General features: G+C 33.8%; 1 protein-coding gene across 20 annotated transcripts in view; it reads right to left on the bottom strand.

The window, feature by feature from the left end:
- Nucleotides 1–5,851: 5,851 nt before the first annotated feature.
- The window catches only part of LOC142332121 (putative cytochrome P450 6a14), a 622,045-nt gene continuing 605,167 nt past the window's right edge, over nucleotides 5,852–22,729 (bottom strand). For 19 of the 20 annotated variants that reach the window (XM_075378376.1, XM_075378360.1, XM_075378361.1 and 16 more), the window contains 4 exons: nucleotides 21,426–22,436; nucleotides 18,575–18,790; nucleotides 9,489–9,734; nucleotides 5,852–6,222 (listed from right to left, as the gene is read on the bottom strand). In XM_075378376.1, coding sequence (XP_075234491.1) covers nucleotides 6,050–6,222; nucleotides 9,489–9,734; nucleotides 18,575–18,790; nucleotides 21,426–22,413 — 1,623 coding nt within the window. In that variant the 5' untranslated portion in view covers nucleotides 22,414–22,436 and the 3' untranslated portion in view covers nucleotides 5,852–6,049. The remainder of the gene's footprint in view (nucleotides 6,223–9,488; nucleotides 9,735–18,574; nucleotides 18,791–21,425; nucleotides 22,437–22,729) is intronic. The other variant, XM_075378378.1, reaches the window with a different exon arrangement.

Here is a 22,729-nt window from a genome sequence, read left to right as displayed (position 1 = left end):
GATCCTACATCCTAAATGTTTGTAGTTTTCTAACAGCTTATTAACACAAAAAAAAAGCTTTTATATTTTCTGTTGCCTAAATTTGAACTTCCACGAAGTTTGTAGAAGCCATGTTGTAGCAAATAAGAACGAGAAAGATCATTTTTGTATTATAAAGAATCGATGAAAATAAAGTAAAATACTAAATAACTCTGTGAAACACAACACACAGTACAGACAATTGAAGCTAGACTGAATAAGATTTTAAGCTCTGTAGTAGACAACAATAGATAATATGTTTAGATAATTGTTTGTGATGTCATTATACAGACATGTTTCTCGTGATACAGTGTATATATTTATTTTTTCTTTACTAAGCACGTACGCATACTGTTTAAAAGTAAAAATACATCAACTAATCTTAATTATAACCAGTAGTTGATCAAAACGGGTTTATTGTAAAAAAATTTACAAATTAATGATTTATGTAAAACCTTTACGTGGTAACACAATTTCTTGTGTTTATCTTACATTAATTCACGTATTTATATTTTAAATAATTAATACAGACCTTAATCGTAACTATTTTACGTTTCTTATAATTAATTTTACACAGTCTGACGATTTATATAATTTATTATTATATATATATAGTACCGAGTAAAAGTTTTTTTAGTTTAATTATAATATAATTTTTCTTAACTAGAATTCTGCGCAGAAGAATTGAGAGGAGAGTGGAAAAAGTGTTAGGAGAAGACCAATTTGGTTTCAGAAAAAGTTTAGAGACAAGGGAAAAAAAGTTAGGCCTCAGATTAATAATAGAAGAAAGATTAAGAAAAACAAACCAACATACTTGGCATTTATAAACCTAGAAAAGGCATTCGATAACGTAGACTGGAATAAAATGTTAAGCATTTTAAAAAAATTAGGGTTCAAATACATATAGAACAATTGCTAATATTTACAGGAACCAAATAACAACAGTAATAATGGAAGAACATAAGAAAGAAGCCGTAATAAGAAAGGGAGTCCGACAAGGATGTTCCCTATCCCCGTTACTTTTTAATATTTACATAGAACTAGCAGTTAATGATATTAAAGAACAATTTAGATCCGGAGTAACAGTACAAGGTGAAAAGATAAAGATGCTACGATTTGCTGATGATATAGTAATTCTAGCTGAGAGTAAAAAAAAATTAGCAGAAACAATGAACGGCATGGATGAAGTTCTACGTAAGAACTACCGCATGAAAATAAACAAGAACAAAACGAGAGTAATGAAATGTAGTAGAAATAACAAAGATGGACCACTGAATGTGAAAATAGGAGGAGAAAAGATTACGGAGGTAGAAGAATTTTGTTATTTGGGAAGTAGAATTACTAAAGATGGACGAAGCAGGAGCGATATAAAATGACGAATAGCACAGGCGAAACAAGCCTTCAGTCAGAAATATAATTTGTTTACATCAAAAATTAATTCAAATGTCAGGAAAAGATTTTTGAAAGTACATGTGTATATGTTTGGAGCGTCGCTTTATGTGGAAGTGAAACTTGGACGATCGAAGTACGTGAGAAGAAAAGATTAAAAGCTTTTGAAATGCGGTGCTATAGCAGAATGTTAAACATCAGAAAAGTGACAAATGAAGAGGCAAAATTGTTGAAGAAAGAAGTATTTGGAAAAATATAGTTAAAAGAAGAGACAGACTTATAAGCCACATAATAAGTCATCCTGGAATAGTCGCTTTAATATTAAAGGGTCAGGTAGAAGGAAAAAATTATGCAGGTAGGCAACGTTTGGAATATGTAAAACAAATTGTTAGGGATGTAGGATATAGGGGGTATACCGAAATGAAACGACTAGCCCTAGATAGGGAATCTTGGAGAGCTGCATCAAACCAGTCAAATGACTGAAGACAAAAAAAAAATAATTTATCTCCTGTAATTCTAGTGGAATGATTCTCTGACCTTGAAATTAATTTAAAAAAAAACTAAATAAAACTTTTTTTATTGATATAAGGACACACCCTTATACATTTTCCTGTACATACCTTATATTGCAGCAGATATATTTTACATGTAAAACAGTATATGGAAAATCTGCATGCCCTGTTTGTTAAAACATAGAATCTGTATAGCTAATTTATTTAATACACGGGTCAGACCTTGAATTTAGTCGGTAGAACCGATCACGGAACGTAATGAATTTACGTAACCGCTGTAATACAAGTTTGGAATTAACAGATTACGTTAAGGGATTGGTTTTTAATACCATTTCGATTGAAAATCTGTTATCCTTTGAAATTGTGACCGAATTACAGACATAACGTTGAAACTACCGGACTGACTGATTTAACTAACTAGGGTAGATATCATATCCGGGAAACAAATACTAGCAATTTCTTTAAATCATCTAAATGTCGTTACTTTATATATATATTTGAAATTGTTTTTGACTGGGGTAAAGGTAAAAATCAATCGGAATGAAAAAAGCAAGTAACTTCTTTCTAGATCAAATTTAATTTAATTTTTCCAAATAAACTACATGGCTATGAAATAAACCATAAATTATGAAAACATTTTGTTCTTAAGATTTACGGCCGAACTGAAAATTTTTATTCGTGATAATTAATTATTTTTTATTTACTATTTTAATATTAAATAAAAAAATATTAAATCTTATTGTGAGAAAATCATTACTTAATTTGATACTAATTCACAATACTAGAATTAACAATAAATAAAAACAATTAATACTTAATCGAATAGTGGAGGACATGAAAACAGACACAAAATGACATCAATTTTCTGCCATAACTCGGCTATTTGTTAACCGATTTAAAAAAAGTAAATTGTCATTTTGTTCAAATTAAAAGGCTTAATATTTCAGCAACACATTAATTCTGATAAAACTAATATTTACGTAGATATAACGGATTGAGATATAAACATGGCCGCCATTTTGTAATTTACGAAGGTATTTAATTCCCGATTTTTTGATAGTTTTAAAACTTTATTACGAAGACGCTTACAAAATATTAATGTGATTCCTCTATCCGAACTGGAGATATAAATTTTTATATAAAAATAAAAAAATGGCGGACAGTAGGCGAACGAAGGAGAAATTGCCAGTTTTGCTAAGGATACTTTTTGTTTAATTTTACAAGTAAAATCCGAAAAAGCATAGCCAGCCCACCGTTTTAGAAATTCTGTATACACATTTTTTATATGTATGTATATATATATGCACACACACACACACACACACACACACTGATGCATACTTCAGCTTATATTGAGATTGCATTTACATACGCGATTTAAATATCTGAAGACCTTTTTTTTAATTAAGTGATCTGCGTCAGTGTATTTGTATTGCAAATCACCTCATAAACAAACTACTTAAGCGTTAAATATAATAAAATAGAGAATGATAAGAGTAGAAAATAGATAATAATAAGTAGTAATAGTAATAATTTTTTTTTTTTTTTTTTTTTTTTTTTTTTTTTTTTTTTGTGCAACAGAACAGTTACAAAACCTTTGTATGCCACACAATATCACATAAAGTCACAAAAGAACACCCACATATAAATTAAAAATATAATATTCAAAACACAATAATAATAATAATAACAATTATGCAGTCAAATACAAAAAATAATTAGAACTTTAAAAACGGTAGCTACGGAGTGTTAATAAAACACATAGATGAAAACATCCAAAAACAAAAAGACAACATTACTAATACATTCCAAATAAAACAAGTTATAAGCAATAATCCTTAAAAAAAACAACAATAATTTTAAAATCATGAAAGTGAGCATCACACCAAGGACAATGATCCATCGCCACGTAACCCTCTCAAATTTTTAACGAAGGCTGCCTCATCTTCCCAAAAGCTTAGCTTATCCTGGAACTCCACTGCAACACTGGTACACCGCTCAATCGGAGACACGGTGGAACCAACCGGCGTCACAAACTGCCTAAAAGACCTCACTGACCTGGCCTGGTTCCGCAAGACAACATGATAACGCGTCGGAAGTCTGTTGTGCAGAGCTTTATAAAAGAAAACCAAGTCAAAGTACGTTCTTCTATCAGATAACCTGGAAAGGCCTAATTGCCTCAACATATCCTCTCTATTAGCACCAACAAAACAATCTCCAAACTTAAAACGCATCCAGTTCAAGAACCTATCCTGAACACCCTCAACCAGATCAGAGGCAAAACGTCGTGTACTATTCCACACCACGGTCGAGTACTCCAAGCGACTCCTCACCAAAGACTTGTACAGCAGGTTACAAGTGGAAATATTGCTAAACCGTCCACAAATCCAAAGGACAAGACCAAGGTCCCGGCGTGCTTTACTGACAATCCGAGCAACGTATTCGTGAAAATACAACTTCGCATCAAATAAAACCCCGAGGTCCTCAACCAATGTCTCAGCGACAATAACGTGCGTACCAATCCTATAGCTGAAAACAGAGCTCGACGTCTTACGAGACAAAGTCAAATGTTTGGTCTTCCGAAAATTCAAGGGCATACAATTGCGGTCAGCCCACTCAACAACCTTGTTAATATTCAATTGTAACAACAGGTGATCCATACTATTTCTGATCGGACAATATATTTTGACGTCATCCGCAAACATCTGAAAATTGCACGTCAAAAGTTGCCCGATATCATTTATAAAAATAATAAAAAGAAGGGGACCCAAAACCGAGCCTTGCGGCACTCCAGACTTAGCCAAGAAGGATTCCTCAGACATCTGTCCACCAAAACGAACCGAAAAACGCCTGTCACGAAGATAAGAGGATAGCCAATCATTAAAACGATCGCTGAAGCCGAAGCCCTTGGTCTTTGCTAACAACAAATGATGGGGTATCTTGTCAAAAGCTTTGGTAAAATCAAAATATATCACATCTACTTGACCCCTATGCTCAATTGCATTAACTGAATCCTGCAAAAAGGCGGCCAAATTAGAAGCTGGTGAACGACCTTTAATAAATCCATGCTGAAATGACGACAACATCGGGAGAACATGGTCATAAACATGTCTAAATAGAATCCTCTCGAAGACTTTGGAAAAAGTACCGATGATAGAAATAGGCCTGAAATTATCCAGGGAAGGGACACCAGGCTTAGGTATAGGAGTAACAACTGCGTGTTTCCATAGGGACGGAAAAGAAGACGACGACAAGCTCCAATTAAACAGGGAAGCAAGGATAGGAGAAACAATCTCATTCAAACCCTTGACAACAAACGCAGGAATCCGATCCAAGCCGACCGCGGATCTAGCGTTAAGAATTCCTATAGCACCGGATACGTCAGAAGATGAAACCATCGGAATGTCAAGAATCCGCTGGTTGTTGATACAGGCGCCACCAGACGTAGTCTGCGTAGGAAAGTCCTGGTATACTGATTGAAAAAATTCACCAAAATGCTGACAACTCAACCGAGGATCAGAAATAGTCCGCCCATCGACAGTAGGGGCCGGAGTCCTTACATAGTTAGACTTCTGTCGAGAAATATACTTCCAAAAATTCCTCGGATTAAAACAAAGGTCAGATTCACACTTCCGAGCCCAAACCACTCTGGCATCCGCTATCGCATACTTAACATCTCTACGCAGCCGAGAAAACAAGAAATAATCATCCGACAGACCAGAAGATTTAAACCTGCGATGAGCAGCCTTCTTCCTCTTGAGAAGATTAACAATGTTCCTATTGAACCAAGGAGGAAATTTGGTTGACTTAGGACGAAATGCAGGAACATGTTTATCAATCGCTGCAGTAATTATCTTCTGTAAACCCAGAACCGATTCCTCCAAATCGATATAATAATAATAATAATAATAATAATAATTAAAAAAAAATCATTTGAAAGTTATAATTAGAATACAATTTATTGCTTCATAAGAAATACAAAAGATTATTATCTTAAGAAATAGCTTTACAAATTTTCTTATATTGCAATTAATAAAAACTTTAAATTTATATTATTGTGAAAATATTTTTTAACTAATGATTAAAATATTCGATTATTAAAATTTCATTATCAAATACGTATTATCCTATTAGCGTATTTCCCTAGGTTCAAATCGCACCCATAAACCACCAACAACATGTTGTGTTAGAGATTGACTACTTATTTTAATTGGTAATTGCGTTTTCTCACTTAAAATTAAATCGTATGATGAAAGTAAAGTAGCTAAGAATACCTTCATTTGCAACATCGCCAATCTCATCGCTATAAAAAACAAAAATAAAACACGATTAGCATAATTGTAACCTTATTTTATAAATTCAACTATTTTTAATTTCCCGGATCTATATCTGTTGCAGTAAAGTAGCTAGCTGCAAAGAGAAAGTATAGCTATCGGACAAAATGTATGAATTTTGGTAAATAGTTTCACGATCCCCTTAATCAAAAAAAAGTATTTACGTATGTTGTTCTATATTTTGGTTAATATATTCGAACTGGGTCAACAAAATTCTTCGGAAATGACACCAAAAATTTCTATATAAAAGCAATTAATGGCATTAGAAAAAATTAAAAAAGAAGAGTAGTAGTTTTCGCTATTTTGGATTTTTGTATAATGGTTGAAGAAATTTGAGCTTTAAAACGCTGAAAGTAAACTTATTAAATTATTTAAAATTCCAAAGTTTTTAGTCCATCGGATTTAGCGGTGGAACGATATTCAACATTATTTCTTAACATATTTTGCCTTATATCTCACAAACCTGTTAACCAAAAATATGAAATTTCGTTCAAATATTTGGCTATATATATATATTCCAGAAATATGTTCAGAATACATTTTTTACAATGAAACGGTTTTTACTTTAGAGATAACTTTTCGTGTGTATATATACTTATTTTAGTTAGGAAATAGCATTTTGGCAGTAGATTATAATTAATTACATTGCTGTTAAAATTAATTACTTTCTTTCTCCTACTGTCTTTTCGTTATCCTTGTGCAATTCTTCATTCATTTTTGTATCTTTATTGATAATAACAGCGTTTAAATACTAGTAGCAAGAAATTTTACCCTTACGTATAACTACTTAATTACCAACTCTCTTATATGAGGACCAAAAATTATTTCCTTCTTTTTTCCTTCACTAACATTCGGAAATTTCTGCCTGATGTACAAAAGTCCGGGACTTCTTCATTGCTTTTACAAAATTTTTCATTAGTATTTGCTTGATATGGAGAAGGGATAAAAATATTTTTTTCAGTTCAAGTAATGGATCGTGAATAATAATTTTGCCATTTCGACTTATGTTGTCTCGTTTCTTCTACTCTTTGGTAACATAATGTTATCGCTAGCTCGGCTGTCCCATTCGCAAAGAAAACAGATGTACTTGGTATTTATTTTTTCAAGAAGACCTTTCTTCACAGCGTATGTTTCTTTTAAACTAACACCGTAATTTATCGAAGAATAAATTACGGATTGGTGTCGAAGAATATTTGTTACCGTTACGTAGCAGAACCAGTTTTAAACTATACTTGGACGAGTCTACGAAAAGGCACCAGTCCTTAGGTTTATGAACTTGTCGTAAGTGCAACATAAAATTATCAATGTTTGTGTAATAAACCAAATTATTTTCGTCGATAAAATACTGAGAAAGTTTTTTTTGTCGGCTTCGAAAGCCCGAAAGTTTTTATTTTTTAAAAGTAGATTCCAACCTTGTAGTCTTGATCCTAACAGTTCAACTTGATTTTTTGATAAATTTAAATCCCTAACCGAGTCATTTAATTTACCTTGATATAAGATGCGGCTTATAGGAAGATAAGCCAAAATCAAAATCATTGTTGTCTTCTTCAGTTCTGCCTGATTCTTCATCACTGCTTTCGAAAGCAGTGATGAAGAATCACCACATTAAATCACCTGTGAATCACCACATTCACAGGTGGCTCAGGAACTGGAATAATTTCACTGTGAGGTACGGGATAGATTGCAGATCGCAATGAAGGATATTTTACAGTACGTTTAGATTTTTTAGAAATTCCAGTCACACTTGTTAAACAAAAGTAACAATCGGTTACATGATCCTTTGGTTCACGCCAAACCGTAGGTACACCAAACGGGAAAGCCTTCTGTGTACCTTTCAGTCATCCTCTTAAATATACATAACAATTAGTGCATACTGTATGAGGAGCCCAAAGTCTCATCATGATCACCAACTTTACACTGAAAGTACAAACGATATGCTTTTTCAATTAAAGTTGTAATGCTTTTTCTATTTGATTTTACGGTAAACTCACCGCATACATAACAAAAGGCATCCGCATCATTTACACAATTTCAAGGCATTATGACATTGCACTACTAACAAGCTTAAAACAGCAATAAGACTGAAGAAAAATTAATTCATTCGTGCTTAATACATACAACACAGCTGTGCTTTCTGCTGCATGTTTTGACGTGCACAGACGTGATTAATCTTGTCCACGAAGGCTCACTCTTTAGTATTAAATAAGGCGTCATAATATGTAACTATGATATGATTAAATTCTTTGTTTAGTATTATTTATTTATAGCTTACAAATTATGTTAACACAGTTAAACAATAAAAAATGAACTAACAAAATACAATATAGGAGGTTAAAATACTAACTATTCGTTGAAAAATGAAAAAAAATCCTTTAATTAAAATTTAAAAATCTTTCGGGTGATAGAAAGATTCTTAGTTCATATTCCTTCTTTAGCATCAAAAAACAGATTAAAATCACGTATCGCATGTTAGGAAACAATAATTATGTTTACCAGTGTAACAGCTCTTGAAACTTCAGGAAAAAGAAGGGCCAGGTCGGAAATCGTTGAGCGATGATATTTTATGATTTCATCGACGCCTTTCAACAAGTCCTCGGTGATTATCAAGGGCCTTCCCGAACGTTCTTCATCGTACACATTATTTCTGTAATTTCTTTCACACCATTTTACAAGATTTTTGGACGTTTCTTTCAATGTGTGACAATGTAATGAATTACATTGTCACCGTACACAGCAACCGACTGCCTACGAATTTCAGCCGGCTTAAACTTTTGATGGTTTAAAAAACGTTTAACTCCATGCATTTCAATGTCGGCGGCAACATCGATTTTCCTATTCATTTTATAACGTAATAACTCATTCGTAATCAATGATACTATAACGCGACAATTTAGAGATAACAATGCAGTGTGTACATTACTAGCGTGGCCGTGAACGACACAGGTTCGCCAACCTTAAGTAGAGAAATTTCCCAGCGATCTTTACTTTACAGATATCCCTTGTGTATATATGCATATATATATGTATATATTTCTTCGTCTATCTTCGTGGCAGATATTAGCATCTTTGTCTTCCATCCGGCGGTTTCGTATTTGACTCCTGGGCAGGCATGATATTTTTCGCAAAAAAAAAACCGGCTGAAATTGGGCAATAAGCCTCGAGTTAATACATTACTATTAACAAAATTACCATTACAAAATAAATTAAACTATTTAATTAAATTTGTAACCTTTACCGATACAAATTCTTGGGCCGGCTCCGAACGGATAGAAAATATTTTTTGGTATTTCATCCATATTCTTGAATCTATCAGGATTAAACTTTTCTGGGTCAGGGAAGTATTCCGGATCCATGTGTAAAGCTAATAAAGATATATTAATCACACATCCTTTAGGAATCACTAAATCTGTTCCTGGCATTTTATAATCTTGGGTACATACTCTTGTTAAGACTCCACTACCTGGTCTTTGACGCAATACCTCTGTGAAATAAGAATAAATACATTTAAAAAAAAACATGTAATTCTAATAAAATAACTGTTTTAATTTAAATTGCAGAGCTCTCGGGCTTCACCGGTGAATACATGTTTCATTCATGCTTCCTTGGGGAGGAAGTAACAAAACAGTAAAATATATTCATTAATTTACCATTATATATTAAAAGGTTCTAAGGAAATAATGATAAAAAAAAAATTGAAAAAATGCTCCTAAAATTATAAAAAAATGATGGAAGTACGTGTTTGTTGGGGGAAGTCAAAAAAAGAAAAAAAACACTAAACAATATAAAAACTCTTATCTTTAATTTAGTACATAACAGCATCGCTAGACATATATTTTTCGTATGCGCAACCGATATTGCAGTAAAATATGTTCATGGGATGGGGTGAAAAACGTGCACGTTAATAAAGCTTATCTGCTTCAAAAACACTTAAAAGAACATAAAAGCAGCCTTAAATTGGCCCAGAATTTACCCTACAGCTGACCTATTCCAGGAATTTAACGTGTTAACAATGAGACACCTTTACGTCAAAAGCATCGTTTATATAAAGTCTAACCTCGCTATAACGCGGTTATCGGGGGACTTACGTGATACCCGCATTATAAGTTAACCGCGTTATTTCGAGAAGTAAATTTTAAATCACAAAGGGGATCAATTAAAAAAAAAGTAAAAAAATCAGGCAATAATGGTTTCGTAGAAAAAGTCAATACAGTATAATGTGTACTTGCATAGAAACAATTTATTGAATTTTAATGTATAGGTGTTCATTTGTTGTAGTATTATGTTCAATTTTTGTTTTATTCTTTTGTCGTTTTTCTAAGATAATAAGTTTAAATTTTAATCGGTCTCAATCTTTAACAATTAAGTTTTTGTTTGATCTTTTACTTATTTATGTAAGAACTTCTATTTATTTTAAAAATAGTTTCGATTTTTATATTCCATTTTTAAATATTATATAAAGTGGCTCACCTGCGCACAGGTTATCCTTTGCAGGTATTAAGTTTCCTAATTATATATTGTAATTTCTTTTACGCCATATTTTGTACAAGGGAAATAAAGATTTATTTATTTATTCATTCATTCAGTAATACTGAATCGATTAATGTCCTCCAAAGTCGCACCAAGGGCTTCTAAGCGCAGGGTTATCATGTCGACAATCACTTCTGGCCTGCTGTACGCGGCCCCGGTTTAGGGTACGGCAGTTAGAGTACAGAGAGACTTAACGAGGCTGCAGAGGGTTCACAGGAGATACCTACTGGGTATAAAATCAGCGTACAGGACGGTCTCGTACGACGCGGCAAGCGTTCTGGCGGCCGTCCCTCCTGTAAACTTGCAGATTAATGAGCGGGCTCAAAGACAGGGATAAGTCCGAGACGAGAGTTAACTATATCAGTAATTGGAGGGACAGATGTATAGCTGGCGGATGCTCAGAATGGACTAGAAAACTTATCGCAGACATTGAGATCTGGATCAACAGAGGACGTGGAAATGTGAATTTCCAAATTGCACAGCTATTCACGCGGAATGGGAATTTCGAGTCTTCCTGCATAGGACTGGCAGGCGCGACTCCCCCACGTGCATTTTCTTCCAGGCTTAAGACACAGCGGAACACACCCTGTTCTACTGTCCAGAGAGTCCAGGGTACGCAAGCCGGTATTGTTGATCTTCGACCAGAGGACCCCGTGTCACAAAACCTAAACTCCCCCAGCAACTGGAGGGCTTTCGACGAATTCGCCACGACTGTTCTTCGATGTAAGGATGTAGAGGGCAGGAGAAGGGGGTATTAGTGCTTTGCACTGATAGCTAACTAGCCAAGAGCCAGAAAAAGAGCTTGACCTGCGAGCGAGGGGGGAAGGACAGCCTTCTGCGAAGCCGCAGTTTGTCCGTGCTGGCGTGGATGGGCGGTGACGAAGAAGCACGGGGACTCCTGAACCCCTGAGTTCAAAGGCACCTACCGGAGCTGAGAACTGTTTAATTGCTGGACCGGCCCCGGGAGAGGAGGATGGTGAGATATTAGGTTTAGTCGGTAGGGCGTCAGGCATACATACGCACTCTTAATTACATCTTGAGGAACCTATTAGCGAGCCCGACACTTGACAACTGCGTTCAGAAAATCAACGATCTGAGCGTGCAAATCAGCGATCGATTGTCGGAGAACTTACAGAAGGGGTTAGCATCTCGATCAGATCATGCTGTGATCTTTTTACTAAAAAACTGAACATGCATCGAGTCGCAGCAAGGTTTGTTCCTCGTTTGATGACCGAACAGCGGAAAGAACATCGAGTGGTCGTTTGCCGACAACTTCTAGAACAAGTCGATGAAACATTCATGCAAAGAATCATAACGGGGGACGAAAGCCGGGTTTACGGCTACGACATTGACAAAAAGTTCAATCATCACAATCGATCGGCAAAGGATCTCCACGCCCCAAAAAATCACGTCAGTCTCGATCCGATGTCCAACTGATGCTCTCTGTTTTTTCGATTTTAATGGAATCGTACATTTTGAATTCTTGCCTCGTGGTGAAACCGTAAACCGTGCATATTATCAAGGCGTTTTACAACGGTTACGTGAAGTAATTCGCAAAAACAGACCGGAGTTGTGGCGAGGCAACTCACGGTCCCTTTTCCATGACGATACGCCCGCACACTCAGCGCTTTGTGGATTCGTCAGTATGAGCCTAAAATCAGATGACTGCCCTCTCTCAGCCTCTCTACTCGCCAGACCTGGCTCCTTATGATTTTTTCTTATTTCTGAAATTAAAATCAGCGATGAAAGGATGCCGTTTTGAGACTATTGATGATATTAAAGCAAATTCGTCAAAGACCTTAAAGGCCATTTCTTGGACTGCTTCGCGAAGTGGAAATACCGCTGGAAAAAGTGTGTGAACAGTGGAGGGGGGTACTTTGAAGGGGCCAAGGGGTCAATTTTCTCTAAAATTAATAATAAAGATTACAAAAATAAAGGTTCGCTTATTTTCTAAACAAATTTCGTATAATGATATTCAAAGCATTTTGAGAGAAAATACAAAAAAAAATACTTAAAAAACTTAAATAATAATATACATTCCTGCATTCTACAGAGTCTTTCTTATTTTTAACAGCATTTGTTTTCATTTGTCTTTTGCATTCAATTTCTTATTATTTTTATTAAGTCCCACATTTTAAACTAGGTGGATTTTTTTAGGCCTTTTATTTTTTTTAATGTGTTATTTTATACCTTATATCATTTGGGGATGTTTGGAAACTTACATGTGTTTTTACGTTTTGGGGAGATATCTTCCCCAAATTTAAATATAATTAAACGGCATCGTGACCCGTTATCAAAATTCATAGTACAAAATTTCATAAAAATCGGTTAATCCAATCTGAAGTTATCAAGTACAACTTTTTCTGTAAGTAAAATAGATTAGCTTTATTAATCTACCCACTCCTGGATGATTTGCCCAAGCTGTATGAATAAGATCTGCGTCTTTATAATAATTAAAGATAGGATGACGTAAAGATACTACAACCGAGCGTGAGCTAAGGCTACTATAAATGGGGATATATTTAACCTGGGTTTTTTAATTAATTTCCTTGACTTTTCTATGAAAATAATTCTAAAAATGTCACAATTATTTCATAGAATATGATTATATTTTCAGCGACGTAAAGATTAATGAAATAATTAAATGTCATTATTAAATAGATGAAAACCTGAAACGGAATCTTCAAAATAAACTGTTTATGTAAAAAATTAAAGTACATATCTTATAAATTTTACAAAATAAGGATTTAAAATTTAAAAGGATTTAAAAGCATTCCGGTTTTAAAATTAGTTTATTACGCTTTTAAACAATCTGTTCTGCAATAAGATTTGATAATACGGGATGGAGCATTTCACTCTCGTTTGGAGTACCACGAGTAATTATAATTGCAAAAACTAATTATAAAAATAATACTAAATAAACCAAGAACGTATTCGGATGGCTTAATATTTAAGGATTTCAATGTCACGACTGTAAGATAACTGTATCTTCCGAGTGTAATTAACTTTTTTTTTATAACTACAGTAATGAATTTGAATTACCACGTGATGGTATTTATAATGTAAAGAGGAATAATTATTATTTATATTAATTTCAGATATTATCTATCGAATTTCACAACTACTAAAAGACAGCTAATCTTTATCAATCCATCCCCTTTCATCTAAATTATAATAGAAATAATTATCAATTTATTTTCAATGACGATTAGGAAAATTATCTTTTTTTACAACTTGGTTTCATGTGAACTCTGTTACATCATAATTTCATATTTCCTTTTTGTATTCTATGATTATATTTATCTGTTGTTTTAATTAAAATTTAATTCAGTTAAATTTTAAATTGTTCGAAAAAAATCTGACGTGGACACCACATGACTTCCTTGTACGACTATTACATTACACATACACATTATTAATAAATAATATATTTAAATTAAAAAAATAAACTTAAAAAAAGGAGATTAAGTCTGTTGCGAACCGATGTGCCTTCCCCTTGTAAGATCCAAATATTTCATTAATTAAAATTTCATTTGGCTATAACTCTAAAACCGATGAAAATAAGTACCACTTATGATATATCGTTGAAAAGCTCTCAATGAGGGCTTATTACTGCAGTTAAAAAAAAATACAAAATCCAAAAATATTTGGATTTTGTGCTTTTTTTGGATATTTAAACTTTTGGTTAAAAAGGTTAACTTTTGGTTTGGTCGATTGCAATCAAAAGGGAAGGTGCATAACTAAATGGTACAACAGTCCTAAATCCAAATTTTCAACATCCTATGACTTTTTGAGTTGTGCGAAATACGTACGTACGTACAAACGTCACGTCCGAACTAATCAAAATGGATTCGGGGATGTTCAAAATTGATATTTCCGTTGAAATTTGAAAATCGAAATTTTTCCTGATCACAATACTTCCTTTATTTCCTACAAGGAAGTAAAAATGACTATTTCATTCGAGAAATAAATGTTTATTTTATTGATTCTTCTCGTTTCCACTTAGATATTAGACGTGAACTGAATAAGCAAATACCAAAGAGATGGACTGAGTCTGCTGGCCGTGACGATAGTGAACGTTTCCCTTGGCTTTCACGTTCCTCCCTGACCGTACCACCCTAAGACCTTTTCGTTTGGGATTTTGTCAAAAAACAGAGGTATCGGCCACCGTTACACCTATTACCCAGGATCTTCGTGTTCGAACCGCAAAGGCCATTCCATTAGCTTCGTCCGATGTTACAATGTGTATGGCTGGTACTGGACTACAGTCTCGATATGTGTCGCGTGATACAGGGAGTTCACGTTGAACACATATGATTGTGAACTAAATGTAAAACAAAACGTTTTATGTTTCCCTTACTATTCATGTATCTGAGCGTTATTAAACGTGAGTTATTAAAGTGTATTTGCGAAAAGATAATTTTTAATAATCCTGTATTAGGATGAATAAATTTAATTCAATTCTATTACGATGACAAAATAAAAATGAAAAATATCTTCAAATTATTCACGTTAAATTAACTGGAAAAACTTAGAACAAGAACACCGTGTAAGATTTTCCTGCAAAAAACTAATTACGAATCATTCGAATTTATATATGACGATTGCGTTTTGAAAATACTCATAAAGAAATTGTACATTAAAGATATTGTTGGAGATAGCGCCACTGTCAATTTAGTGAAATAAATAAGTGGTTTTGCATCCAAATAAAAAATAAAAGGAAACGTCTGTTTTTTCATAACATTTTTAGTTATTCATGGTTGCTAGCTTCAACATGATGCAAACTTTTTAAAGTAATTATTCAGTGTTAATATATTTTTTCTGTTTGTTTCTTCATTTATTACTTAAAATTTACAAACCCGGCGGGGATGAAATAGAACCTATTAATATACGTGCATGAATATGACGATACAGTCCACATGTTATTATATTTTTACATTTTTCTCCAATACATATAATATTAAATTACATACTTATAATTAAATTATATAATATATTATAAATATTAATATCTTAAATGTACAGAATGATACTTAAGTATGGAACAGATTGCCTACCTGAAAGGTACTTGGAGGCAGAAAGGGATGGGGTTCTACAAAGTTAAAAAAAATTTTCATTACGGTGGGTTTCTAATTTTTTTTCGCCATCTTGGATCTGCCATATTGAATCAAACTTAATTTTTTTTTAAATAGCAAGGTGGACATATTGGTTTGCTTGTTATTTCTCCCGCAATCATCCGATTCGGTCGCCCTAAAGCATAAGACTGAATGTCTGTGTCACAAACGGCTACTGAACCACGTCGACTACTAAAACATATATCGACTAGTAAAGAAACATCAATAGTAAACTACTGATGTCGGTTGAACAAAGCAACCGCATCAAGGAACTTCCACACGTCCGACAATGCGTTCTTTCCGCATCGACTCGCCGTTTGTGAGTGGCCAATTTTCCCCTTGACCTCTAAGTTCCTGGGTGGCCTGAGTTCATATGAACATGATTTCGATTTAAAATTTTACGAGAAAAACAATGGTGAAACCCATTTTTCTATTAATACCTTCGTTATCGAGTTATAAGCAGTTATAATGCGATAACATTGTTCGTGCAAATGCTTGGCATGAACAATTTTATTGCATTTTACACTCATTATGCGTAGAATAACGAAATTTAAACAACGCTACTATATCGATAATAATAAAGAATAAGTAATAATAAACAACACAACAAAGTAAACGGCTATATCAACTGATATTATTTTTTTAAATAGACATTAACTTCCAGTGCTAATATCAGCTGATATTTGTTATTTATCGTAAATGCAACAAATCATCTGGTAATAGTTATATTGAAGTGTATTACAAACTTAGTTGAATAAATCAGCTGCTAATTTACAACAATGCGGTTTTGTTGTATTTTGTTGAAACACATGACTTATTAACTTCTCATTTCATCTTTATACTTCGACATACTTGTAATGGTAAACTTTGATACTGCTAGTAAATATTAACTGTGGGCGTAGCGGTTCAAATTTGTTTTTTTGATGAAAGTTTTATTATCAGTTTCCTCGTTCATTCGTTAAATATTAAATCTTCAAATAACAATTTAAGTGAAACCGGAAGTTGACGGGTACGGTGAAGACGTTCGGCCTTTACAAGAGGTTGTAATTTATTTAATAATAGATTTTGAAACAGAGAATCGATAAGTAAATCGACTGCGATCAATACAGTACAGCGATTTGAAGAAACCGGTACTGCAAAGAATCGTCCTCGCATCGCTAGGCGAGAATTGTCACAACCGATGCAAAGTCATTAGATGTATCGCACATCTTTGTTGAAGACCCTCATTCATCGATTCGGAAAGCTGTTGTCGAACATGACAGCAGTTATTTTTCTGATCAAAAAATGCTTAAAACAAATAAATTTCTTCACCCTTATAAGCTACACCCGGTACAAGAACTTTCGGAAGATGATTTTGACCGCCGAGTTGAATATTATGATATAATGCAAAAAATTAGACGTAGACGCAAATTTCTCTAATTCAATAATATTTACTGATGATGAAGCGACTTTTATGTTTACTGGCCACGCGAATAAGCATAACTGTCGAGATTGGAGCGATAATAATCGCAGATGAATGTTCGAGGCTCATACACAGCGCTTTCAGAAAGGGAACGTTTGGGCGAGAATCTTTAGTCATTGTATTGTAGGGACTTAAATTTTTGATCGGTATCTCACAGGAAATGCTTATTGTAACTTTTTAGCCGATAGGGTTTTTCCAAATATCCGGGAAAATGTTGGACAAGAATTAAATAATAACGAATGGTTTCAACAAGTCGGGGCACCAAGGCGCGGTAAATTTTAAATAAGCAATTTCCAAATCGCTGGATAGGTCGTAGAGGAATACAACGGTCATCCAGATCCCCAGACCTCTTTTCTGGATTGCTTTCTTTTGGGTAACATAAGGTTAAAAAAAAATCTATAGACATTGACGAATAGAAAAGAAGAATAATTGACGAATCTGCTCGTGTACCACCAAACACGATACAAGTTATAAACGGATATTACTCGAGGTTAGCACATTGTCAAGCTGTAGAGGGGAAGCATTTTGAACGCTTATTGCAGAACGGTATGCTTTCAAATTTTATTTCATTAGTAATTTACGATCGAAAACAATTTTAAAAAATTAATATCAGTCGATATAGTCGTTTAATTTGCAGTTGTGTTATTAATTATTACTTAATCTTTATTATTATCGATATTGTTACACTGTTTAACATCGTATGCATTATGAATGGAAAATGCAATAAAATTGTTCAAGCAGCGCGTTTTAACTCGTTCTATTGTGAACACGATTTTTCCGTCAATGCAACTTTGAATATTTATAACTCTATAACGAAGGTATTAACGGAAAAACGGGTTTCACCATTGTTTTTCTTGTAAAATTTTAAATCGAAATATGTCCCGCTTTCTATTTAGAAAAATTAAGTTTGATTCAATATGTCGGACAAAAATTAAAATCCCATCGTAACGGAGATTTTTTTAACTACGGAACCCCATTTCTTCCGGCTTCCAATACCTTTCAGATATGCAGTAAAAAGCAGTTTCCGTACTTAAATATCACCCTTTACATATTATATGATATTATCATATAATTAATACATTAAAGGAATTGAAATCCTGGCCTTCCTCCTTTTTCTGAACTCATTAAAAAAATAGGAAGAGTCTACTTTCTGGATATTTTCGATAAAATTACATATATTATAAAGATAAACTAGAAATTACTTAATTTAACTAATACCATATATAATTTGATCCATGTACGTCATCTTCTTGAGAGCATCGTAAGTTAACTCTTGGTTTGATAACACCGAATCGATTTCATTTTGTAGTCTCCGTTGAATATCTTTATTAGAGGCTAATTCATGCAACGCGAAACTGATAATAGATGCCGTTGTATCGCTACCAGCAGATATAAAAAGAAATGTTTGAGATGCTATGATATAGTCTGAAAATACTAATTGAAAAAAAGAAAAATTAATATAAAAAGTAATTAATTAATAATATTCGTTATTAATTTATTTATTATTAAAAATTATGTAAAAAAGATTTTTAAAACACCACTCAAATTAAACGCACTAAAAGTTAAAAAATAATTTTAGGACGGTACTCAGAATGGATTTGACAACAAGCTTTCACGGTGATATGTAAAATTATGTGAAAGTCGTGGTTTCAAATTAAAAATTTTGTTTTCGCTAATTTTTTCACATTAATCCGGCACTTCATCGTGAAGTACCGGGTGCGCTTGAAATAATTGAGGGGGGTCGAAAACATTTTCCAGAGCGCTAGGACCGACCGTTTTCAAGATATTTGTGACTTTCATTCAAAAATTCGAATCTGGTTAAAAAGTGCTAAATTTTCCCAAAACTTCGGTCGCTACTGTACAGAATTTCTAATAACAACTGTGTACCCTAATACAGTGATTCCCAAACTGTGCGCCGCGGCGCCCCGGGGAGCGGCGGCCTCTTCACAGGGGCGCCGCGAAATATTGTAAAAGCTTCATAACTAATTGAATCAAGATATTTATAATTATTAATTTAAAGTTAATAAAGTTTATTTATTTTTATCTGTTACCGAGTAGTCATTCAAAAATTAGTAGTAGTCAAAAATGTTAATTGAAAAAGGGCGCCGCGGCTCGCTTGTATGGGCCCTAATATATATATCACTTGTTTATAAAACTATTAGCGTGTTACAATTTAGCTTCAGTCGGTTGTTACAGTACTTAGAGCCCTACAATTTGGTAGAATTATGTATTTCAAACGTGTGCGAATTTTAGATCCAAACTTACCGAAACAGGCTAGCTTACCTTTCAATAAGAAAATTTCTTTCGCTAAGAAAAATGCGTGTAAACGAGGTCGCACAAGTTCAACGGGCGTATTTTTTACTTAGCGACTTAACAACTTACGGGCATCTTAGCGACTTGAAAGTGTTGCTAAAATGTGTTATCAGGAGCACCCCTGAGTACAAAATTTCAGAGAGACTGGAAAAGCGAAACCGCTTCAAAATTCAACTGGAAGGTTCCGTAGCATGAATCTCACGCACATAGTCAAGAGCGAGTTAATATAAGAGTAGTAAAGAAATTATTAAAATAATCAGTGTTTCTAACTACACTACATTTATTAACGCTAATTAAAAAGCTATGAAAATTGAAATTTTGCATAATTATTGAAAAATTATATTTCGGTTTACAAAATCACATTAATAAAATAAATAGCATCTTAGTTGCCGTCTCCGTGGCTGAGTAGGGAGCGTCTCAGCATTTCGCATGGAGGTCCCGGATTTGAATATCCGTTAGGGATGGCGTCTTTCCACACGCTTCTGATTTCCCCCGGGCTAAAAACCATAGATGTTGATGCCCACTCTTTCATAAAAAAAAATATTAGTTTTCTTACAGGAGCGCATTCCAAGTTACTGAAGTTACTGAAGTAGTAGCTTCAAGCTGCCCTTTCTTTTAACATTAGAACAAATGTTATAACATAGTAGCCGGCCCGTCTAACCAGAAGCTGAACCGTCGGAGCTCAGGTCAGCCCAGGAAAATCCCGGAGCCAAATCAGGGGCCTACCCCGTGGCTGTAGAGTTCGCTATGCTCGCCATTCTCAATTCGCCAGGGGAGCAGCGCCCTGGAAACCGGACCTTGCTTCGGTCACCATTCACGTCTACTCAGAGGGCACCGCTCCCTGGACCCCCGCACTTTACGTTGTTAAGAATAATGCTGATAAATAATAATTATAGTATTTAGGCTTTATAGAAACCTGAAGTAAGCAGTAACAAATACCCCGGTTGAATTTCGAAAATCAGACGATTGTTTGCAGATATATTATAAGAGAACCCCATTGCACCACCCAAAATAGCGCCCCAGAGGCACCCCGTTTGTTGTCAGTTGATGGTGATGATTGGTCTAGCCTCCCACGAGGTGCTCGCATTCTTCACCATCCTAGCCTTACACGCAGTCCCCACGGGAAGCCCATTATTGTTATAGAAAAACTTTTTAAATTTATTTAACATTATTCTATTTAATGTAAATTTAATTCTATTATAATGTACTCGTAATATTATTCATTCGATCGATTGAGCTTGCACAGTGATAAACTCACCGTTCATTAATTCAATTCATTTAAGTTTGTGCCTCGTTCGGCAAATCTTCACTACTACATATTTCTTTCAAGATGAAATATATCTAAAAACCTATTTATCCCGAACAAACAACAACCTTCCTCATTATATATAATAGTATAGATATTATACTGCAATACTTTTGATTAAAAAAAAAAATTACTTTTAATTTTGACTAAAAACAAAACAAAAGAGTTTTGCTGATATTATAAATAAACAGAAAAAACTATTTATAAAATGAATAAAGTTATGCGTTTAAGTATTAGACGTCATTTTTATAAGCGTTATGCAAGAGATAAAATAGATTAAGCCTTTTTTAAATATTTTTTAAACAATTCGTATTGAAAAATTTTTTTAAAACTTAAAATAATTCTCAAGTAAAATTATTATTCTTTTTATATATGTTTTACGAAATTTGTAAATGTATTTTTTTTTTAAATTATTCTACGTTTTATAGATTTATAAGATAAGATACTTACCGGCGGAAGTCTGATTGTATTTTATGTTCTTCAAATGATCTAAAAGCTCTCGATCTTCCGGTTCTCCTCCATCGTGTACATCGGTATCGGAAGTTTGAGTTATCTGACCGTTAACGGAAGTTTCTTTTGCCAATTCTAATTCTTTGTGTTTGTGATCCAATAACGTTTGAAGAAAATCATTTCTTTTTTCTCCGGTCCTTTCTCGATAATCCATTAAATCTTTGGTTAATTTAGGAAAAAAATTATTTATTCTATCGTCTACTAATCTGTATTTAAAAAAATCCCGAATCTTTGGATTTACTAAAGCGACAACGGCTTTAATGTGTAACATAAGATTTGGTTTTAAAAAATTCTTACTGTTTTCTAAGAACGCGTTTTCTTTTTCACCGTTAATATTAAACGCATTTACCTTTATACCGAATGCGATAATACCGACGATATTTATGACAACTTTAAACAAAAAACTTCTGAGTTCGACGTCTTCACCTCTCATTCCTTTCAGAACAAGAACTGCTTCATCGCAACAATCCTTGACATCTTTAAACATCAATTTCATTTTTCCTGAAGTAAAAGCCGGCGTCATCTTATGTCTTAGAATTCTCCATTTATTTCCGGTAAGATTAACTAACCCGGCGCTCATTACATCGATCGTTTCATCGACATCGACGTTTCTATCTTGAAAATAGGAAAAATCTTTCACTAAAAACTGAGTTATTAGGTCGGGATCACGAATTACTAAAACAGGTGACTGTAACATATACATACCAAAATATTTTTCATTTTTAAATCGCTTATGGAAATCCGCTACTAATTGTATATAATTCTTTTTCCCGCGTATTACATCGCCGATGCTTCCTATAAACGGTACAGAATCTACGCACGGTACACCCCTTTCTTGCCAGAAACTTAGTTTTTTCAATAAGTACCAGTAGATAAGATAAATCAACACGAATCCAAGGAAAGCAGTTATCATCCAAGAGAATTCCATTGTATCTTTTAGGTAATGTTTACCTGAAAATATAATAGCTTTTATTAATAACATAAGATTATGGGATTTGAATGTGTTTAGATATGTGAAATTAGATTTACGTATTAGTCGTCAAAGTTTAGAAAACTCAGTAGACGCACAGGATTAGGAATAAATTTCTTGCTAACTTCGACGACTTGTTATAACAGAACACTAATTCCACGACTATACTACGAGGGTAAGTCAATTATTATCCGCAATTTAACCTTTAATGTAAAGGTTAGTTCCATTATCGCCGCCCTGCCGTTAACCATTGCTGCTCCGCTTTCTGTTTGGA

Source organism: Lycorma delicatula, chromosome 11 (assembly GCF_047948215.1).
Source record: "Lycorma delicatula isolate Av1 chromosome 11, ASM4794821v1, whole genome shotgun sequence".
NCBI lineage: Eukaryota > Metazoa > Arthropoda > Insecta > Hemiptera > Fulgoridae > Lycorma > Lycorma delicatula.
This window is presented reverse-complemented; position numbering and strand designations above follow the sequence as displayed.